The 19,021-nt window shown below is 34.0% G+C and overlaps 1 protein-coding gene across 2 annotated transcripts in view; it reads right to left on the reverse strand.

The window, feature by feature from the left end:
* The window catches only part of PXDNL (peroxidasin like), a 584,754-nt gene that overhangs the window by 200,810 nt on the left and 364,923 nt on the right, over nucleotides 1-19,021 (reverse strand). Inside the window, exons 5-6 of one of the 2 annotated variants that reach the window (XM_007487140.3) lie at nucleotides 16,388-16,459; nucleotides 10,642-10,713 (exon numbers count right to left, since the gene is read on the reverse strand). In XM_007487140.3, coding sequence (XP_007487202.2) covers nucleotides 10,642-10,713; nucleotides 16,388-16,459 — 144 coding nt within the window. Of the gene's footprint in view, nucleotides 1-4,685; nucleotides 4,759-10,641; nucleotides 10,714-16,387; nucleotides 16,460-19,021 lie in introns of those variants that run through there. The other variant, XM_056823900.1, reaches the window with a different exon arrangement.

Below are 19,021 nucleotides of genomic sequence, written 5' to 3' on the forward strand. Positions count from 1 at the left end.
AAAAATGTATATAAGACTAATACTCAAATAGATAAATGGCCAAAAGGATAAGAACAAACATTTCTCAAAAAAAAAAACTGAAAATTATTCGTGATCACAAGAAAAAATATTCTGTCATTAATCTTAAGAGGAATGTACATAAAAACAACTCTAAGGTTCCATCTCAGAGTATGCAATTTGGCAAAAATAAAAAAAAAATTACAATAGCCAATGGTAGAGGGGTTATGAGAAGATAGGCACAGTAATATGTTGTTGGTGGAGTTAAGTGGTATAACCATTTTGAAAAGCAATTAGAAATTATGCAAATAACATGACTAAAAGGTCATGCCATTTGAACCAAAGAGTTCACTACCTGGATTGTAGCCCAAATAAGCCATTTGTAAGAGAAAACAACCATATATACTCTAAAATATTTACTGTAGCACTTTTTAGTAATAGCTTAGAATTAGAAAAAAAAGTAAATTTCCTCAATTTAGGAATGGTTAAATAAATTGTGGCACATGAAAGTAATGGAATACTCCTGTGCTATAAGAAATGATATATGTAAAGATTACAAAGAAGGATATAAAGATTTATTAGAACTGATGCAGATTAAAGTAAGCAGAGACAAAAAATATGTATAAATATAATAATATAAATATAAAGAATAGCTGAAAAATTAAAAGTAAATTTAAAAATATTATAAAGACAGTTAAATTACCTGGTTTAATTTGAATGCAGAGATAGAAGACACTTCCTACTACTCCTTTGTGGAGGTGAGAGGGTACCTATTGTACTTGTTTTCACACTTTTTCAGTGTATTAATGAATTCTGATGACTTTTTTTCCTCCCTAAAAAATAACACTCTCTGGAATAGAGCTTGGCAGTAGGGGTAAATAGTCAAGAGGGTAAAAATATGAATCAAAACTTAGTTTTAAAAAATCATTATAAGATTGATATAGTGATTTTAGAATGAGCCGGCAAATAAGGAAAACTTAGATTCAAATACCAACCAGTAGGTCACAAGCTGATTACCTGGCCTTGGTCAGGTCTCTTGTCCTCTCAGTATCCACCAAGCAACACTCTTAAACTGTAAACTGCAGAATAATTTGGTAATGTGTTTTTGTGGAGAGTTTTTTCAATGACAAAAATCATAGATTTAAGCCCAAAAAAAATCCCATTTCATAGCCTCTGAGAAGTTAAAAGAATTGACTATGGTTAAATAACTGCTCAGTAGCATTAGAACTCAAATCCAGATCTTCTTTCATTAAACAAAACACTTTTTGCACCTATCCACAATGCTTCTCTGTATGTCAGATATAATCTTAGCATTCATGAATTTAAGGGTTGGATATTAATAAAAGGAGTTATAAGGAGTGAGAAATGGAGGCCTTTGGGGGGACTTTGTATCTCTAGTTCCACATTTATGACCTGATTTTCTTATGGAGGGTATAAGCATACTCACTTGATAGCCTCATTGAAAGGAGTAGAAGCTATTGATTAGGAAGGGTCCATTAAAACTTCAGTGAGAATGAGTGATTAATTTTCAAGACTTAGTGACTGTGGATAATTTGCTTGGCTTGAGCTATTAGGGGAGCCCCCTCAATGTAGAAGGACTATAAAAGAATCTTCATTACATCTGGTACCCAAAGAACTAAATAGTTTTTCCTTTATAAGACTTCTGGGTATTAAAATAAAAAAGCTAATAAAATAAAAACACTTTACAGTCTCAGACAACAGGTTTTTTCAGGTTTATTATTTTCAAATTTTTCATAGGGATTCTTTTTTTAATTCCATGCTTTATGTATATATTTTATTAAACAAAAAGAATCCATCGATGTTCTTGGACATAACTGATGAATCTATGATTGAGTGATTTATTGTCTTTTCTAATACAATTTCTTTATGAATGTGCATGTGTTTCCTAAGTTTTCAGGTTGTCCTTAGTGAGGGCAGCCTGGATGTTTCTATCATGCCAAAGTACGAGACTAGAGCTGAATAGCTTGTTTTTTTTTTAAAAAGAGTTTCATACTTACTGCAAGTGGTAATATGAATCTGATCTGGATATTGGAGGAACTTAGTATTTGGGTGACTTATTTTTTATCAATAGTGTATATATTTTCTTAATTTTTTCCTTTATATTTGAAATTATACAAATTGAAATGGCAGTTGATCAGAGGGATTCATGGTGAGGATAGACCCTGCTTTCCTAGCAATGTTTTTGTAGCAGAAATAAATGAATAGCAGTTATTATATTTTTTCTCCTCTGCCCTCCCAAATCCAGTAAAATGAATTTTCATCAAGCAGAAACAAATGTGTATATTTGCTAGATCATCTTTCTTCTCTCCTAACAAGATTGTAACAGAGTCAAACATGGAACAATTGATTAGTTTAAAATTGGAAAAGGAATATAATAAAACTGTATATTGTCATTTTATTTATTTAATTATAAACAGAGTACATCATTCAAAATGCCCAGCTGGATGAATCTAAAGTCAGAATTAAGGTTGCCGGAGAAAATATCAATAATGTCAAATATGAAGATAATACCACTGTAATGGAAGAAAATGAAGAATTTTAGGAAGTCTCTTGATGAAGTGAAAAAGGAGAGTAAAAGCTGGCTTGAAGCTTAACATCAAAAAAATAAAGATTATGGCAATTGGTCCTACCACTTCCTGGCAAATAGAGGGAAATGGAAGCAAAGTCATATTTTCTATTCTTGAGCTAATAGATCACTTCAGATGATGACTACAGCCATGAAATTAAAAGGTACATGCTCTTTGGAAAGAAAGCTATGGCAAATGTGGACAGTTTACTAAATAGTGGAGACATTATCTTGAAAACAAAGGTGCATATAGTCAAAAGTCATGTTTTTTTTTTTCCAATAGAAATCAATGTATGGCTGTAAGAATATAGCTCTAAGGAAACCTGAAAGCTGCAGAATTGATGCTTTCAAACTGTGGTTCTGGAGAAGACATTTTAGAGAGCAAAGAGATCAAATCAGTCAATACTTAAAAGAAATTAATTGAGACTATTCTTTGGAAGGGCAAGTACTGAAGCTGAACCTTAAATACTTTGCCACATAATGAGAAGAGAGGATTCATTGGGAATAGCCCTGACTTTGGGAAAGATTGAAGACCAAAGTAGAATTGGATGGCAGCAAGTGAAATGGATAGTATCAAAGAAGCAATCAACATGAGATTGTCCAGACTTCAGGAGATAGTAGAGGATAGAACATTCCAGTGTTCCATGGGGGTCCATGGAGTCATGAAAAGTCATGTATTACTGAACAATTAAAAATCTTAAAAATTGCATATAAACATATAATGTATGTATACATATATGCCAGTGACCACTTTACAAGTTTATGGGGAATTTTTTCTTTGCTATTTCTAATATCTAACTCTAATATGTAGAAACATTATTTGAGTTCCACAAAATCATACTTGGTAAAAGCAAAACAACCTTTTGAGTGTTCAAATGTACATTTAAAATAAGCCAAACCTATTTTTAAAAAGTGCCTCTGGAAACATTGTCTTCAAAGAATATCATGACATGATGAAAATATAGATAACATACCTGAATATATAATAGAATAAGATCTATCTGAACTTTGAAAAGCATTTTTCTATGTTTCAAATTGTTAAGGGAATTCATCCAAAAAGTCAAAGTAACATGAAGACATTCTACTCCCAAGACTTGGAAAAAGTCACTCAGGGAAGCATGATAAATCTCATGGGACATCATTAACAGTCCCCACAAATATTCTTATCATGGTAGAATCAGATACAGCAGGGAAAAATGGCAGACTAGTCATTTTAGGAACTTGTAGAATTTTAGAGCTTTAAAAACCTTCAAATGCAAAAGTGAGTTTTCCAAGGTCACAAAGAATGGCAAAAATTAGTCAAAATACCCAAGATTTCCTGACTTTCTCATTCTGAATAGTTGATATTACATTTGACTGAAGAATAATATATATCTGCACTAAATCAAAATAGCTTAAATTTAGAGAAGGAAAACTATCTTCTCACCTGTATTCAAGAATTATATTATGGCATCTATTTTTTTAAATGGGACTTACACTTATGAAATTACTTTTAACAGGAAAAAATAGCCATAATGGAAATATTTTAAGTGCTATGTAAAATGGTATTTTACTTTAGTATGTGCCCATCATTTGGAGAATATTTAAACAAATCATCATATATAAATTTAATTGGATGTTATTGTGCTGGAACAAATATAACTATGATGAATTCTGAGAAGTTTAAGAAGGTTTATGTGAAGTGACACAAAGTAAACATAACCAAAAATGCATATACAGTTGCTACAATGTAAATAGAAACCAAATGTTGGGTAATTATAATGATTAATAATGACAATAGATAATTAAATGAGAAAAGTTGTACTCCCCTCTTAGCAGGAACAGGCGACTATGGGTATAGAACACTATATATATATATATATATAGTAAGATTCAGTTGATATCTGATTCTCCTAAATGCTTTTATTCTTTTTTTTTTTAACTTTTAGTAGTAAGGAACAGCTTGCAGGCTAACACAAAGAGAAGAAATGATGATGGAGGTGTAAATACAGAAATGAAGATACATAAATGAAGGAGATGTAAATACAAATGATGTCACTACACAATTATTTTAAAGGGGAAATGAACTATATTTTAGATATAAAAGGCACAGATTGCTTACTCAGGAAGTGCATTGTTGGGTTCTGATTGTCCTGGTTTATTCCTTGTCATTGATCGCTTTGTTGTGCCAGCAGCTTGATTGGAAAATAGAGCAAATTCAGCATTACTGAGTCCAAAAGTTCATTCATCTGATTAGCACTATCAATTCAATATGTGGTACTCTCAATAAAAAGAGGTTGCAATTGCTAAATATGAAAGAGTCAATTCTCACTTCAATACTCATGTGAGATTCTTTTTCTATATGAATAGGAGCTAAATGCAAGAAGTAATGGCACTACAGATCTCTTAGGAAACATTAGAAATGCCAAGCTATAACAGGCCATAATGTCTCACTTTCTTTAATAACATCTTTCACCCACTGGGCCTTCATGGGTCTTATGACACTTTCTTTTCTTCTGTGTTTTTTTAGTTCTAGTTTTTCATTTTTAAATATCCAGTAAAAAGGTCAGATCTTTCTTTTTATAACAACAACCTGCAATTAAGGTGACCAGAGAAACTGAAGAAAAAGAAGGAAGAATGAATATTTTAAGCTAAATTTAGTAAAAAATCTGAACTAAAGTCATCATGGCACTGTACATTTTTTAATATTTTGTTTTTTCCCAATTACATGTAAAATGAATTTTAAGATTCTTTTTTTTTAATTTTGAGTTCCAAATTCTCTCTTGCCTTCCCACCTGTCCTCCCTTAATGTCTCTCATCCTTCTTCCCTCCCCAAGAGAGCGAATAATTTGATATAGATGAGAGAAGGAGGAGGAGGAGGAGAGGGAAACAAGAATAAGAACAATAGAGAGAGAGACATGTACTACGTTTTAGTCTGCATTCAGGCACTATCAGTTCTCTCTTCATGGGGCATTGCTAAGAATACACTTTTCACAGGTGTTAATCACAAAATATTTTTTTTTCTCAGTGTATACAGTATTCTTTTAGTTCTGCTCATTCACTTTGCATCAGTTCATGCAAGTCTTCCCAGATTTTTCCAAAATCATCCTGGTCATCATTTGTTATAGCACAATAGCCTTGTACCACAATCGCATACCACAGCTTATTAAACCAATCCTCAATTGATGAACAAACCCCTTGATTTCCAATTCTTTGTTCCACAAAAGAGTTGTTATGCATATTTTTGTAGAAATAGGTCCTTTTCCCTTTTTTAAATCTCTTTGGGATTATAGACTTGTAGTAGCATTGGTGGATCAGAGGTTATGCAAAATTTTAGAGACCTTTGGGCATACTTACAAATTGTTCTTCAGAATAGCTAGATCAGATCCACGACTATGCCAAGTATATCAGTGTCTAAGTTTTCCCACATCCCCTCAAACATTTACCATTTTCCTTTTCTGTCATACTAACCAGTTAGATAGGTGTGAGTTTTTTTAATGTGAATTTTCTCCAATCAAGAATGATTTAGAGCATTTTTTTCATATAACTATAAGCAGCTTTGGTTTCTTCATTCTTTTCATTTTTGATGCTGAAATTTTGATATTCTTTCCTTTTTGATCAAATTAACCATTGGTTTATTTTATTAATTTTTCATAAAATCAGCTTTTAGACTTATTTTAGTTAAATTATTTACTTTAAATTTTCTTGATCTCATATTTGACTTTTAATGTTTTTTAATTGTGGATTTTTTATTTATTCTTTTCTAATTTTTGTGGTTGCCTTCCTATTTTATTATTCTGTTCTTTCTCTAATTTATTAATGTAAGAATTTAGAGATATAAATTTCTCCACAAGTATTGTTTTGGCTATATCCCATAAATTCAGGTATGTTGTCACATTGTTATGGTGCTGCACTTCTATTGAAAACTATATTTTGTGGAGGCAGCTGGGTAGTTCAGTGGATTGAGAGCCAGGCCTAGAGACAGGAGGTCCTAGGGTTAAATCTGGCCTTAGACACTTCCCAGCTATGTGACCCTGAGCAAGTCAGTTAACCCCCATTGTCTAGTCCTTACCACTCTTCTACCTTGGAATCAACACACAATATTTATTCTAAGACAGAAGGTAAGGGTTTTAGGGGGAAAAAACCTATATTTTGTGATGTATGCTATACAGTAGTGGTGTCAAATTCAAATAGACACAAAGGGCACGAAACCATACATGAGTTTAAAATATAACATTATCTGTTTTATTGAATTTTGTTAATTTTGTTAAATATTTGCCAATGATATTTTCATCTTCTTCAGGCAGAATTCAGCATTACTTACAAACATTGGCTGAGAAAGAAACACAGAAAATTGATTTTTGAGATGCTAGATGACTTGGAAGGAATAGGCACATGTTCATAAAAAAGAGCTTTCTTAGATTTTTTTAGGCTTATCAAATATTGATCATAATACTTAACAGTTGTATAGCACTTGAAAGTTTCCAGAGTGCTTTGCATGCATTATCTCATTTGATACTGACAAAGACCCTTAGATGTAGAGGCAGCAGCTATTATAATCCATCTAGTTTGTGAGGCTGAAGCAGTTGTGAATCAGAGAAAGGTTAAGAGTCTTACCCAGGAGCATGCAAGTTGCAAGTAGAGGCAGAATTTCAAGTTAAGTATTTTGTTTTCTTTTGTTGCCATGTTAAGCTACTTCTTTGGTGTTAATTTTAAAATTACCAATATCTGCAAATAGTAAACTCTAAGTGCAGGTAACTTTTATGTAAGATAATAAAGGAAATAAGTAGATATAGTCTCCATCTTCTGATAGTTACCAATCTAAGACTACAGTACAGAAGAATTTTCACAGTCCGTCTCATGTCACATTTTTTGCTTGAAAGATAATTTTGGAAGAAAATTGGAAGAAAGAAATTGCATCATGAGGAATGAGATTTTTATGTTGGAAAATAAAACGAAAAATCTTTTATGCTTTCATATTGCCTTTTGCCCAAGGATCAGAAAACACTTACTAAAAATCATTTCATTAATCTTCACAATACTCCTGTGAGGTAGCAGTTGTCAAGAATTATATTTTCTACTGTATAGATGGAGAAACTGATGTAAGGGGGCCTATAAAATATCATACATATGGACATACTGGTGACATTAAAAATAGAATTCAAACTCCTTTCTCGCATTCTTATGATTCACCTACTAAATCATAGTTCTTTGATTACTAAAATGCTTCCAAATAATTTTGAAAATGGAATTATATTCAACTGTAGATATGATTCTTTCAGTTGTTTTTTTTCCTCATATTTTGTTTCAATCTTGAAAAATCTCTGTAAAAACCTCATGCAAACCTGTGCAAATTACTTATCCCCTATGTAACTTAAGCAACTGTTTAGGGTTTATCTCTCAAATCACAGACAGGGTACAGGTGGCCTGCAGGGAGTTTCAACAATGGAAGCTCACCATCTTCATAAAATCATAGATTCTTCCAGAATTTTGATATCATGGATTGTAAGTTGGATAAGGGATTGAAGAGGGATAACTATGTACACTACAGTAATCATTCTGTCACTGATTGACAACAGATTTCAAAGTAAGTTCTTTAATTGTTTTCCCATCTATAAAATATAAAAGACATTTCTATCTAACTGGAAATGTGACTATATAAAGCATGTTGAAATCTTTGGAATAAAAGTAAACTAGGCTTACAACAAACACAGCTAGATTCCCCTATGATAGTTTCATGTCCTCTTAGTGTCTTACTTTATATTTATTCATATTTACTCCATATTTATTTATACATATATATTTTTCTTAATATTTATTTATATTTTGCACCACACATATTAGGTGCTTTTCTTTGTATCCTCAGGGCTTAAAACAGTGGCCAACACATAGTAGGTGCCTAATAAATGTATATTGACTTTAAAAAATTACTGAATTGAAGGAAACTAAAAAGAATTTAATAATACCTGAAATTACCCAGACAGGTAAGTAAAAATTACATGAAAATCTAAAGAATAAGAAAACATATCCCACTAATAATTAAAGATTCAAATCAAGTAAAGGAGAAGAAATTAGGACATATTGGACAAAATAAACACAAACATCAAAGGACTCTAAGAAAAGGTACTTGAATATTGGTTGAAGAACCATCATTGACAATTCAAAAGAAATCTTATTCACAGTTTTCAATGGATTCTGTATTTCACAGTTTCAATGAAGCAAACAAACAAGCAAAAAACCTTGGTGTTTTGTTAAGAACACTGGCAAACCCTACTAGGTTTGTACCCCAAAGAGATAATAAGGAAAAATACTTGTTCAAAAATATTTATAGCTGCACTCTTTGTGGTGGCAAAAATAATTGGAAGATGAGGGGGCGTCCCTTGATTGGGGAATGGTTGAACAAATTGTAGTATCTGATGGTGATGGAATACTATTGTGCTAAAAGGAATGATGATCTGGAGGATTTCTATATGAACTGGAAGAACCTCAATGAACTGATGCAAAGTAAAATGAGCAGAACCAGAAGAACATTGTACACAGAAAGTAAAGCATTGTGGAATAATCCAATGTAATGGACTTTGCTACTAATAGCAATGCAACAAGCCAGGACACTCCTGACAGACTTATGGGAAAGAATGCTATCCATTTGAGTGAAAGAACTATGAGAGTAGAAATGCAAAAGAAAAAACATTACATCACTTATCACATGTATAAAAAAAATCCCTCTATTCCAAAAATGAATACTATGGAAAGAGGTGTCAAATGATAACTTTTGTACAACCTGGTGGAATTGCTTGTCTGATCAGTGGGATGAGGGGGGATTGAACAGGGGAGGGGAAGAAAACAAATCATAGAAACATATTTAAAAATAAAAATTAATTTGATAAGAAAAACATTGACAGGCTGATCACTGGTGATCAACAAGGAATTTAAAATGGAAAAAAAGAGCACTGATAAATGTGATTTAGATAAAGAGGTCAAAGGTAGGAAGATGCATGAAATTTCCTTGTAGATAGGATATAGGCTCAGAGTACACTGTACCAAAAAACCCATGATAGATTGCCCTCTTTGTGTTTTCCTTGAGAATTACCAAATATGATTACAGAAAGAAAAAGAAAGAAACCTTATTTGAGAGCTGGGATCATTAAGACAGGAGAAAATGCAGAGGAGAATCTTTTTGTCACTCAGGATCTCTAACATTTGAAAGGCTTCACAGTATTGTATCTTGTCACCAACTCACCCAAAACATAAATATTTTAGTGTTGTTGGCTTTTGCTTAGCCTTCACACTCTTTTGCCCATAAGCCCTCATTCAGGCAGAAAACACACTCCAATAGCTGGCAAAGCTTTAATAGTAACCTAAGGCCACCAACAGATGTTCTTTTGTCTGCTTTCTGTGATGTTCTCAACTACCTAGAACTATGGAGTGGAAAATCCTTATCTTTGCCATCCATCTATTGCCTGTAACTTTGATTTGTGTGTATCAGGGAAAAACACAAGAACACATAGAAAAAAGAAGGGTACAATAGACAAAATGAGAGAATGGAGATAGCATGAAAGAACAGTGATCAACCTGGAAGAAGATCTTACAAAGGAAAGTTTGATGGAGAAACAGATGGAATAATGAATAAAGGGAGATTGAAATAAGGATTACAGTAGAAAATTCACTCAATTTTGGTAGTCATACAAGTATGAAAAGAAAAGTTCTAAAGGCTTATTCAAGAAACAGCTTTGGAATTCTACAGTATTATAGTATTTTTGTTTTTAAGAAAAGTTTAAGGAAAGGAAAATTAGGAAGTGTTTGGATTTAATTGGGAACCTTTAGAGAAGTAATATGATAATAAGCATAAAACCTAGCTTGATGTGTGAAAAATAGTATATTGATCACAGCTCCATCTGGGACAAACTATTTCAAATAACTTTTGGCCTTTTTACAACTGGAATAATCTGAAACATTTTTCTACCCAATCATCCAAAGTTTCCTTCAGCATTCAGAATACAAAAAGTGAAAGTAAAATCTATTGTTTTATTCTATTTTATTCCAATTTTAACTTGGGAATAAATGTCTTAAAAACTTACAATCTCTTCAGTGAATCCAGATTAGAAAAACTCCCAGATGGAATTTTAGACAATTTATTGTTGTGCAGAAATCTGAAAAACAGAAAATAATGCTTGATTAAAGTGCAATAATAATAAAGGTTTTTAAAACAGACATTATTCTAAAACAGATAAGTAACTTTTAAAACAGATATTATAGCTAGGTGGTATATTAGATGGAAAGCTGGGCCAGGAGTCAGGAAGATTTGAGTTCAAATCTGGCCTCAGTCTCTATGCTATGTGAGTCTATAGCTATGTGACCCTGAGTAAGTCTTCCTCATCTATAAAATACCAGGAAGAGTTGAACATGACTGAAAAACAAGTGAACAACAATTATTACACAAAGGATGATGTCTTTTAAAAATAAAATTAATAATAATAATAATAAATTTTTAAATTTTTAAATAAAATTTTCCCAGAAATTTATAAGAATAAGTGTTAAGGATCTGTTTTAGAAGTACGGATCAAGGTTTCAGCTATGTGACTTAGTGGATTAAAAGCCAAGCCTAGAGAAGGGGGGTTGGGGTTCAAATTTGGTCTCAGACTTTTTCTAGCTGTGTGACCCTGGCCAAGTCAGTTAACCTCCATTCCTTAGCACCCACTGCTTTTCTGCCCTAAAACCCATACACTCTATTGATTTTTAGATGATAGGTAAAGATTTAGGGAAAAAAAAAAGGTATTGATTAAAGATCTCCTATATATGGCATAGACAGCAAGAGTGTTGGACTTGGAGTAAAGAAGGCCTGAGTTTGAAATTTACCAGGTCTGAGATCCTAGGCAAATCACTTAACTACTCTGTGCCTCAGTTTCTCCATCTGTAAAACAAGGACGCTTGGCTTGGCTGACCTTGAAGGTCCTTGCTAATTCTAAATCTATCACCCTATGATCAGGCATTGAGTTGAATCTCTCCATAATATGAACAAACACTATTAAACAGCAAAATCCAGGACCCCGTTTTCAGTTTCAGTATTTGTCCAAATACTTAGACTACAGTCTCATCACTCTGAGCTTTATTGCCTTTTGCTTAGTGAAAGACACTTCCTGGTATGCAGTGATCCATAAAAATGAGATTTTGACCATATCCCAATAGAACATCACGGGAAATAGACAATGCTTTTGCTAAACAATACGCAACAATTGAAAACTAATGAGGTGTTAGAGGTTTATAGCTTTGGAGTCATTAGTGAATCCTGTTGGGCTGGTAGGTGATGATCTTTTAAGAAACCTCCCACTTTATTCTCAGTTGATTGAGCACTCTCAGCAGGGTTATTGAACTCACTGGCTGTGGCACAACTGATTCTGACTGTTTGTAGTTATTAAAAACCCTATGCTACTTTGCAATAGAATAAGGTTTTAAGTTCAGGGTATAATATTCTCTGCTGGTTTAGTTTCAGTAGATGCAGGAATTGTTTTTTTTTGGATATTGACTATTTAATGTATGTTATCTTCAGTATAACAGAAATCTCTAAGAACTATTATCTTTCTTATAGAAACTATTTGAGACATTTAAATGAAATACTAAGAAAATATTGTATATGACCATAAAATGTATTGACTCAAAGAAAGAAAATAAAGGAAATGGTAAACAGCTGCTTATTTTAATAAACATGTCAAACAAAGGAAATATCCATACACGAAACATATTAAAATATGCAGGAATCACATCATTGAATAATTTTACAATTTTCATGATATGTGCATCTTTTGGTTCACTTGTAATCCTGAACTTCTTCAAATTTGTACTCTAAGATAAACATACACTTATGTACATATACATCCATTATATAGTATGTGTGCATGTATGTATTTATTATACTATTGCATATAGATAAAATATGTGTATAATAATAAAATATATGGGCAAATATGTACACACATGCATGTCATCACTTCTCCTCACTCATGATATCAGTGCCTTTTTCCTCTATTTGTGAAGAAACTCACAAGATTAAGAAGAAGGATTATAATGGTCCGGAATTACTTTATTTATTTATTTATTATGTCAGTAATGTATTTTCAAAAACTGTCAGGTGAGAAAGGTCCAGACCCTCCTCCTGAATTGCTATGGCAGGGAAAGTCAAAATCAAGACAGACTAATTGGAACAGTCAGGCATTCAGGTCAAACAAGCAGGACAGGATTTAAAATGTGGTCACTGAGACCTCATGTAGAGTGAAAGCATAAAAATATAGTCCCAGAAAGTCTGACTATTAGGCCAGTGACAATCTTGGCTGAACTAGGGGAAAATGATAGAGAAAGCCTCTCTAGTTGGGTTTATGTCTTGAGACAGTTTAGAACCAGACATTGGTGAAACACAGATCTGAGGAGTGTGTACCTGTGCAAGACGATATCTATAGTCTCAGAAATTAACACTAAAACTTTAATAAGTTCTACTCCCCAAAAGGAATTATAAAGAACCCACAAGGATGTAGAGGCAGTGAGTATAGACTATACTTTTTAAGTATTAAGACATGAAAGTAAAGAGAAATATAGGATGACATTGAACAGATGACAAGGTAAAAGGGAATTTTTTAAGGAAAGAGGATTTGATCATGGTTGTAGTAGCCAGCAGGGAAGGAGCCAACAGATAAGAAAATATTGAAGATGAGTGATTTTTAGGAAAATTTTGACTGGGGAAATCCCCCCAAAAATAATAGGATAAAATGTGATCAAGAACACAAGTGAAAGAATTATTTTCTTGGAAAGTAGAAAATTGAGATTAGATAGAAGTAAAGGAAGAGGTATGGTAATATCAAGAAGTCTTCTCAGTAAAGTCATAAGGAAGTAATGGGATGTTATTAAGAAATTAAGGAGATTGGAGTAAGAGATATGTACAGATTCAACAAGATAAAAAGGAGAAGGGGGATATTCTAGGTACAAGAAACAATCTAGTCCATCTCCCTGAGAGGACAAGCAATCTGATATAGATTTTACATGTGCAATCATGTAAAACATTTTTTCCACATTAGTACTTTTGTTAAATAAAATTTGAACAAAAAAATTTAAGTGAAATATAGTATTCTTTGGGCTGGATTTTGAAACCATCAGTTCTTTCTCTGGAGGAAGCTGGCATTTTTCCTGTTGGGAATATCTTAGATTATTGTATTGCTGAGAATAGCTCAGTCATTCATATTTGTTCATTATTGTTGTTAGTGTGCACAATGTTCTCCTGGTTCTGCTCATTTCACTCTGCATCAGTTCATGTAAATATTTTCAGGTTTTTCTGAAATCATCCTGCTATCACTTCTTATAGCATAATACCATTTTATTACAATCTATTTATACACCAATCATTCCAACACTACTTGTTCAGTCACTCCCCTCATTTTCCAACTCTTTCTCACCACAACAAAGGGCTGCTATAAATATTTTTGCACAAATAGATCCTTTTGTTTTTTTTTTATCTCTTTGGAACAAAGACCCAGTGATATTTCTGGGGAAAGGGGTATGCAAGGTATTATAGTCTTTGGGGAATGGCTACAAATTGCAATACAGAATAAATAGATCAGTTCATACCTCTCCCAACAGCGCATTAGTGCCACCATTTTTCCAAATCCCCTCTACCATTTGTTATTTCCTTTTCTGTCATAATAGCCAATACCAAGTGGTACCTCAGAGTTGTTTTATTTTCATTTCACTAATCAATAGTGATTTTGAGAATAGATGACTCTTCTTAAAATCTCTGTAGGGCTTATTAGTGGAGTACAAGTTTCATATGAATAGAAAGTGTGATAAAGCAGCCCACAAAACTAATATAATCTCAGCTGAGTATAAATGAGCATAGCATCAAAAATAAGGCATGTAATCACCTGAATTAGGCAGCTGCTATATGACTCAGCACATATGGGTTTTTGGACCTGGAGTCAAGAAAATCTGAGTTAGGGGGGCAGCTGGGTAGCTCAGTGGATTGAGAGCCAGGTTTAGAGGCAGGAGGTCCTAGGTTCAAATATGGCCTCAGATATTTCCCAGCTGTGTGACCCTGGGCAAGTCACTTAACCCCCATTGCCTAGCTCTTACCACTCTTCTGCCTTGGAACCAATACACAGTATTGACTCCAAGATGGAAGGTAAAGGGTTTAAAAAAAATCTGAGTTAAAACCCAGCCTGAAATACTTACTTGTCTGGGTGAACCTAGGCAAGACACTAAATCTGAATTTCTTCCTTTGTAAAATGAGGATCATAATAGCATCAATCTCTGAGAATTGTTGCAAGGTTAAATGAGATATTTATAAAATGTTTTGTACACTTTGAAGCAAGAGATAAGTGCTACCTACTATTATCATCATATATTACTACTCTGCTTTCATCATATCAAATTTGGAGAACTGTGTTCAGCTCCAGAAAGCCATTTTAAGGAGAATATTTATGATTCAAAGATCATCCTATGAAGGGCAACCAGGATGGTAAAGGCTGTTGAGTTCATGTGACAAAAGAACCAACTGAAACAACAGAGGATACTCTAACTACAACAACAGAGGACTTGACAAGGGGGCAAGGTATAGAACAAGAGCTGGGTTGAAATATCTGAAGGGTTGTCATAAGGAAGAAGAATTAGATTTGTTCCTTTTGGTGCCAGAAGCCAGAATCAAGAGAAGCAAATGGATGCTACAAAGAGGAAAATTAAGCTTGATGTGAGGGAAAGCTTCTCAATAATGAAAGCTATCCAAAAGTAGAATGAGTTGCCTTAGGAGACATTGAGTCAAATGTATGTTTGGATTACATGTTTATAAATATATATGATGGATATATATCATAATGTTAATTGTGTGTATATTTTTTATTTATATTTACTGTCTATAGATAAATAATTCAGTCACTTTTCAGTCTTGTCTAATTCTTTGTGAGCCCATTTTGGGGTTTTCTTTAGAAAAGATCCTGAAGTGATTTGCCACTTTACAGATGAGAAAACTGAGGCAAACTGGGTGAATGACTTGCCCAGGATTACACAGGTAGTAAGGGTCCAAGGCAAGATTTGAAGTCAGTAAGATAAGTCTTCTGGACTTCAGACACAGCACTTTCTCTGCTGTACCACCTAATTGTTCCATGGATTGATAGATACAAGTACAAATCCTCACTAATACCATTCTTCCGCGTGAATAAGAGAGCCAGCTACTTCAAGTTAGTGTAAACTGCATATAAAAAATATATTATTATTATATATATAAACTGCATATAAAAAAGGGGGAAAGAGCAGGAGCTCATAACATAATAACATGAGCCCATTTTGCATATGCATAAAATGTAGATAAAATAACAGCCAAGTGCCCTTGCTGAAAGCTGTTTGGGGTTTGAGTGTAGAAATTAGTCCTTACATAGAAACCTTCAGAAGGCAAATAAACAATTCATTTTCTGCCTATATTCCTTAATTTTTGCTTTAGTGGGAAAATATTAAGTTAAGAGACTACACATGATATGAATGTTAGCTATAATTTAGTTCAATCTCAAAGCATCTTTAAAAAAAGCAAAATTAAAATTTCACAGGGGTATTCTCCTGTGAGGGAAGAAGGAAAGAAGGAATGAGTCCCCAAAGGACCTCTGGTTTTTCAAGTATAAGATCTCTGATTATAACTCTTTGTTTTCCCTCATCCTAGACAATAAGTCAAATCTGTATCTCTTAGACTTCCTGGAGAATAGTCTATAGTGGGCCAAAAGGTCACCCAGTGGCTCTAGATCATCAAGGCAGGTTAAATTAACCAAAAAGAAACAAAGTGCTAGAGAAGGCACTACTCACAGTCGCTCCAATTTCTGAAGGTCTCCAAAGGTTTCTGGCTGAAGTGTTTCTATTTGGTTGAAATGAATATACCTGAAAGGAACAAAACACAGAGTTAGGAGATCCTTTTTTTCTGGGAGCTGCAATAATCAGCTTGTAAGGAATTGGCACTGACGGGGAAGATGTGGCCTTAGCTAACCCAAAGTACCACAGACACTCGGAAACAAGAAACTATGTAAGATCCTTCAGTGATTTTCTTTTTTTTTTCCTCCTGTTATTGGTCAAACTCAGTGTAGGACTCTGCTAGGAAAAGTAAACCTGATACCTGGATTATGGGGAGCAGCCTAAAATTTATCACTGGAAGGGAGCCAACCCAAGGAAGAAATGAATTGTCTGGTAAAATCATTATTTGATTTAATGATTCAATGGAAGTAAAATCAACTCCATGATAATTAGGATTAAGTCACTGACACTTAAGTTGCTGGATCTTAAAGAAACTTGGCAGAAGAATCAGATGGGGTGGACACCGCTGAAAGCAATAATTCCTTTTTATTTGATATGTTGGGGACAAGGTAGAGGGCCTGGGTTAGGTGTTATAAGGCTTACCTGGAAATACTCAGGAAAGAGAGAAAGAAAAGTAAAGGAAATATCAAAAGAAAGCCCACAGCTAGACACACTCACACAACACAACACATGAGTCCACTAGGTTTAACAGGTGGTAATCAGAGTAGTCCATCAAACAGACACTTTGAAAGTAGAATTGGGGAAATATGGGTAATGAATTCAACCAGGGGTAACACTAAGGAGTCTTCTTGCATAACCTTTAAGCCATGGCAAAAAGAAGAAAGGATAACAAGGTGGCAGGGAAAAAATGCTGGGCCTGAAGTCAAGAAAACTCATATTCCTGAGTTCAAATGTGGCCTCAGACACTTACTAACTGTGGGGTCCTGGGCGAGTAATTTAATCCTGTTTCTCTCAGTTCCTCATCCATTAAATGAACTGGAGAAGAAAGTGGCAAACCACTGCAGTATCTTTGCCAAGAAAATCCCAAAATAGTGTCACAAAAAAACTGTACAACAACAACAAAGGAGAAATTCAGGATAATTTCACCAAAAGCTGCTTCCAGGATGTGGAGCACAGCTTCCTCCAGTTCTCTGAGCACTCTCAAGCACCCTGAGACCCTGGAGCACATCTTTTCTTTCCATGAGGGCTATGCCAGGGTCAGGGAAGTTCAGGCATTTTATAAGAAAGTGTGAAGAGCCTCTCAGACAAGTCTGATTGGTTTCATGGGCCCGAGATGTCAATCAGCTAGAGCAGTAATGTCCCAAGCAGGGGCATGTGCTCCTCTGGTGTATGTGACCTTATCCAGGGGAGCCACCAACAGGGCAGAAGGGTTGTGTAATCAACCATTGGGAGGGAGAAAGGTGGATGACATTCCACACTGCCTGTTATATCTTGTAAGGATTGTTTCCAATACAATCACACTACCCTGATTTCCCAATTGGTCTTTATGCTCTGCTCTGTGAGCCCCTTTTCTGAGCTGAGCAAATGCTCCCTGAGGGCTATAGAGTTTGAGGGACACTAGGAAAATGAGATGCAGACCCTTTTTTTCCCAAGAGTACCTTGTGACTGGGACAGGTACCATTAAGAGGGTGAGCTCTGTGCCAGGGATAAAGATTATAAATCAGAATCCCATTTCTCTTTTCCATTTTGGGTGGGACAGAGTGAGGCATACAGGTTGAGCATGTATACATGGTTTGATTGTGATGTCCAACATAGATATTAATAGACTACCCTTCCCCCAAAAACACCCTTCTTTCAAACTTCCCTATCACCATCCAGGGGTGATCCTTCCAGTCACCTAGGATTTCATACCCTCAGTGTCATCTTCAAGTCCTTTCTTTATCTCATGCAATCAGATGACAAATTCTGTTACTATATCTTCACATCTATTTATATCACTTCTATTCTTTACAGGCACACACAGCAACCTCCCAAACACATACCCTTATCATCCGAGGCTTAGACTATTGCAGTAGATTCCTAGATTATTCCTTGTCTCAGGTTTTCTACTCCAGTCTATTCTAAATACATTTGCCAAAGTGATTTTCCTAAAATGCAAAATGGTCTATGTCACTTCCCTACTCAATAAACTCTATCACCTCTAGAATCAAATTATTTTTATCTCATCTGCTTTTAATTTCCATTTCAGTATAAATTACACTATGGACCTAATGATTAGTATAGTATCACCTACATTTAATAAATAAGTAAAGATATACATGGACAGGTACTCAAAAGTTTTAATTGATTAGACTACATAATAAGAAAAAATTGAAGTCCACTGAGCCAAGCATTGGAATTTTCCAGATAGGAACAGAAGATTATAGTCATGAGGATTAACACAGAAAGAGCAGAAATCTGAAAGAACCAAAAAGGAGGAAGAATATGAGTTGAACAGATACAACTGTTGTATAAAGATCAGAACAGAAAAATGTAAAGTTTTTCAAACATGAAATAACAATGCAAATAGAAAGAGGTGTTTTAGGGTTTGTTTGGTTTTTTGCATTTTGAAAAATAATACAACATTTTCAAATCCAAGATAAAAAGGAAGATTAATAGGCTTACACTTAGTAGTATACACATATTATTTAT

The sequence above is a fragment of the Monodelphis domestica genome, chromosome 3 (assembly GCF_027887165.1).
Source record: "Monodelphis domestica isolate mMonDom1 chromosome 3, mMonDom1.pri, whole genome shotgun sequence".
NCBI classification, from domain to species: Eukaryota; Metazoa; Chordata; class Mammalia; order Didelphimorphia; family Didelphidae; genus Monodelphis; species Monodelphis domestica.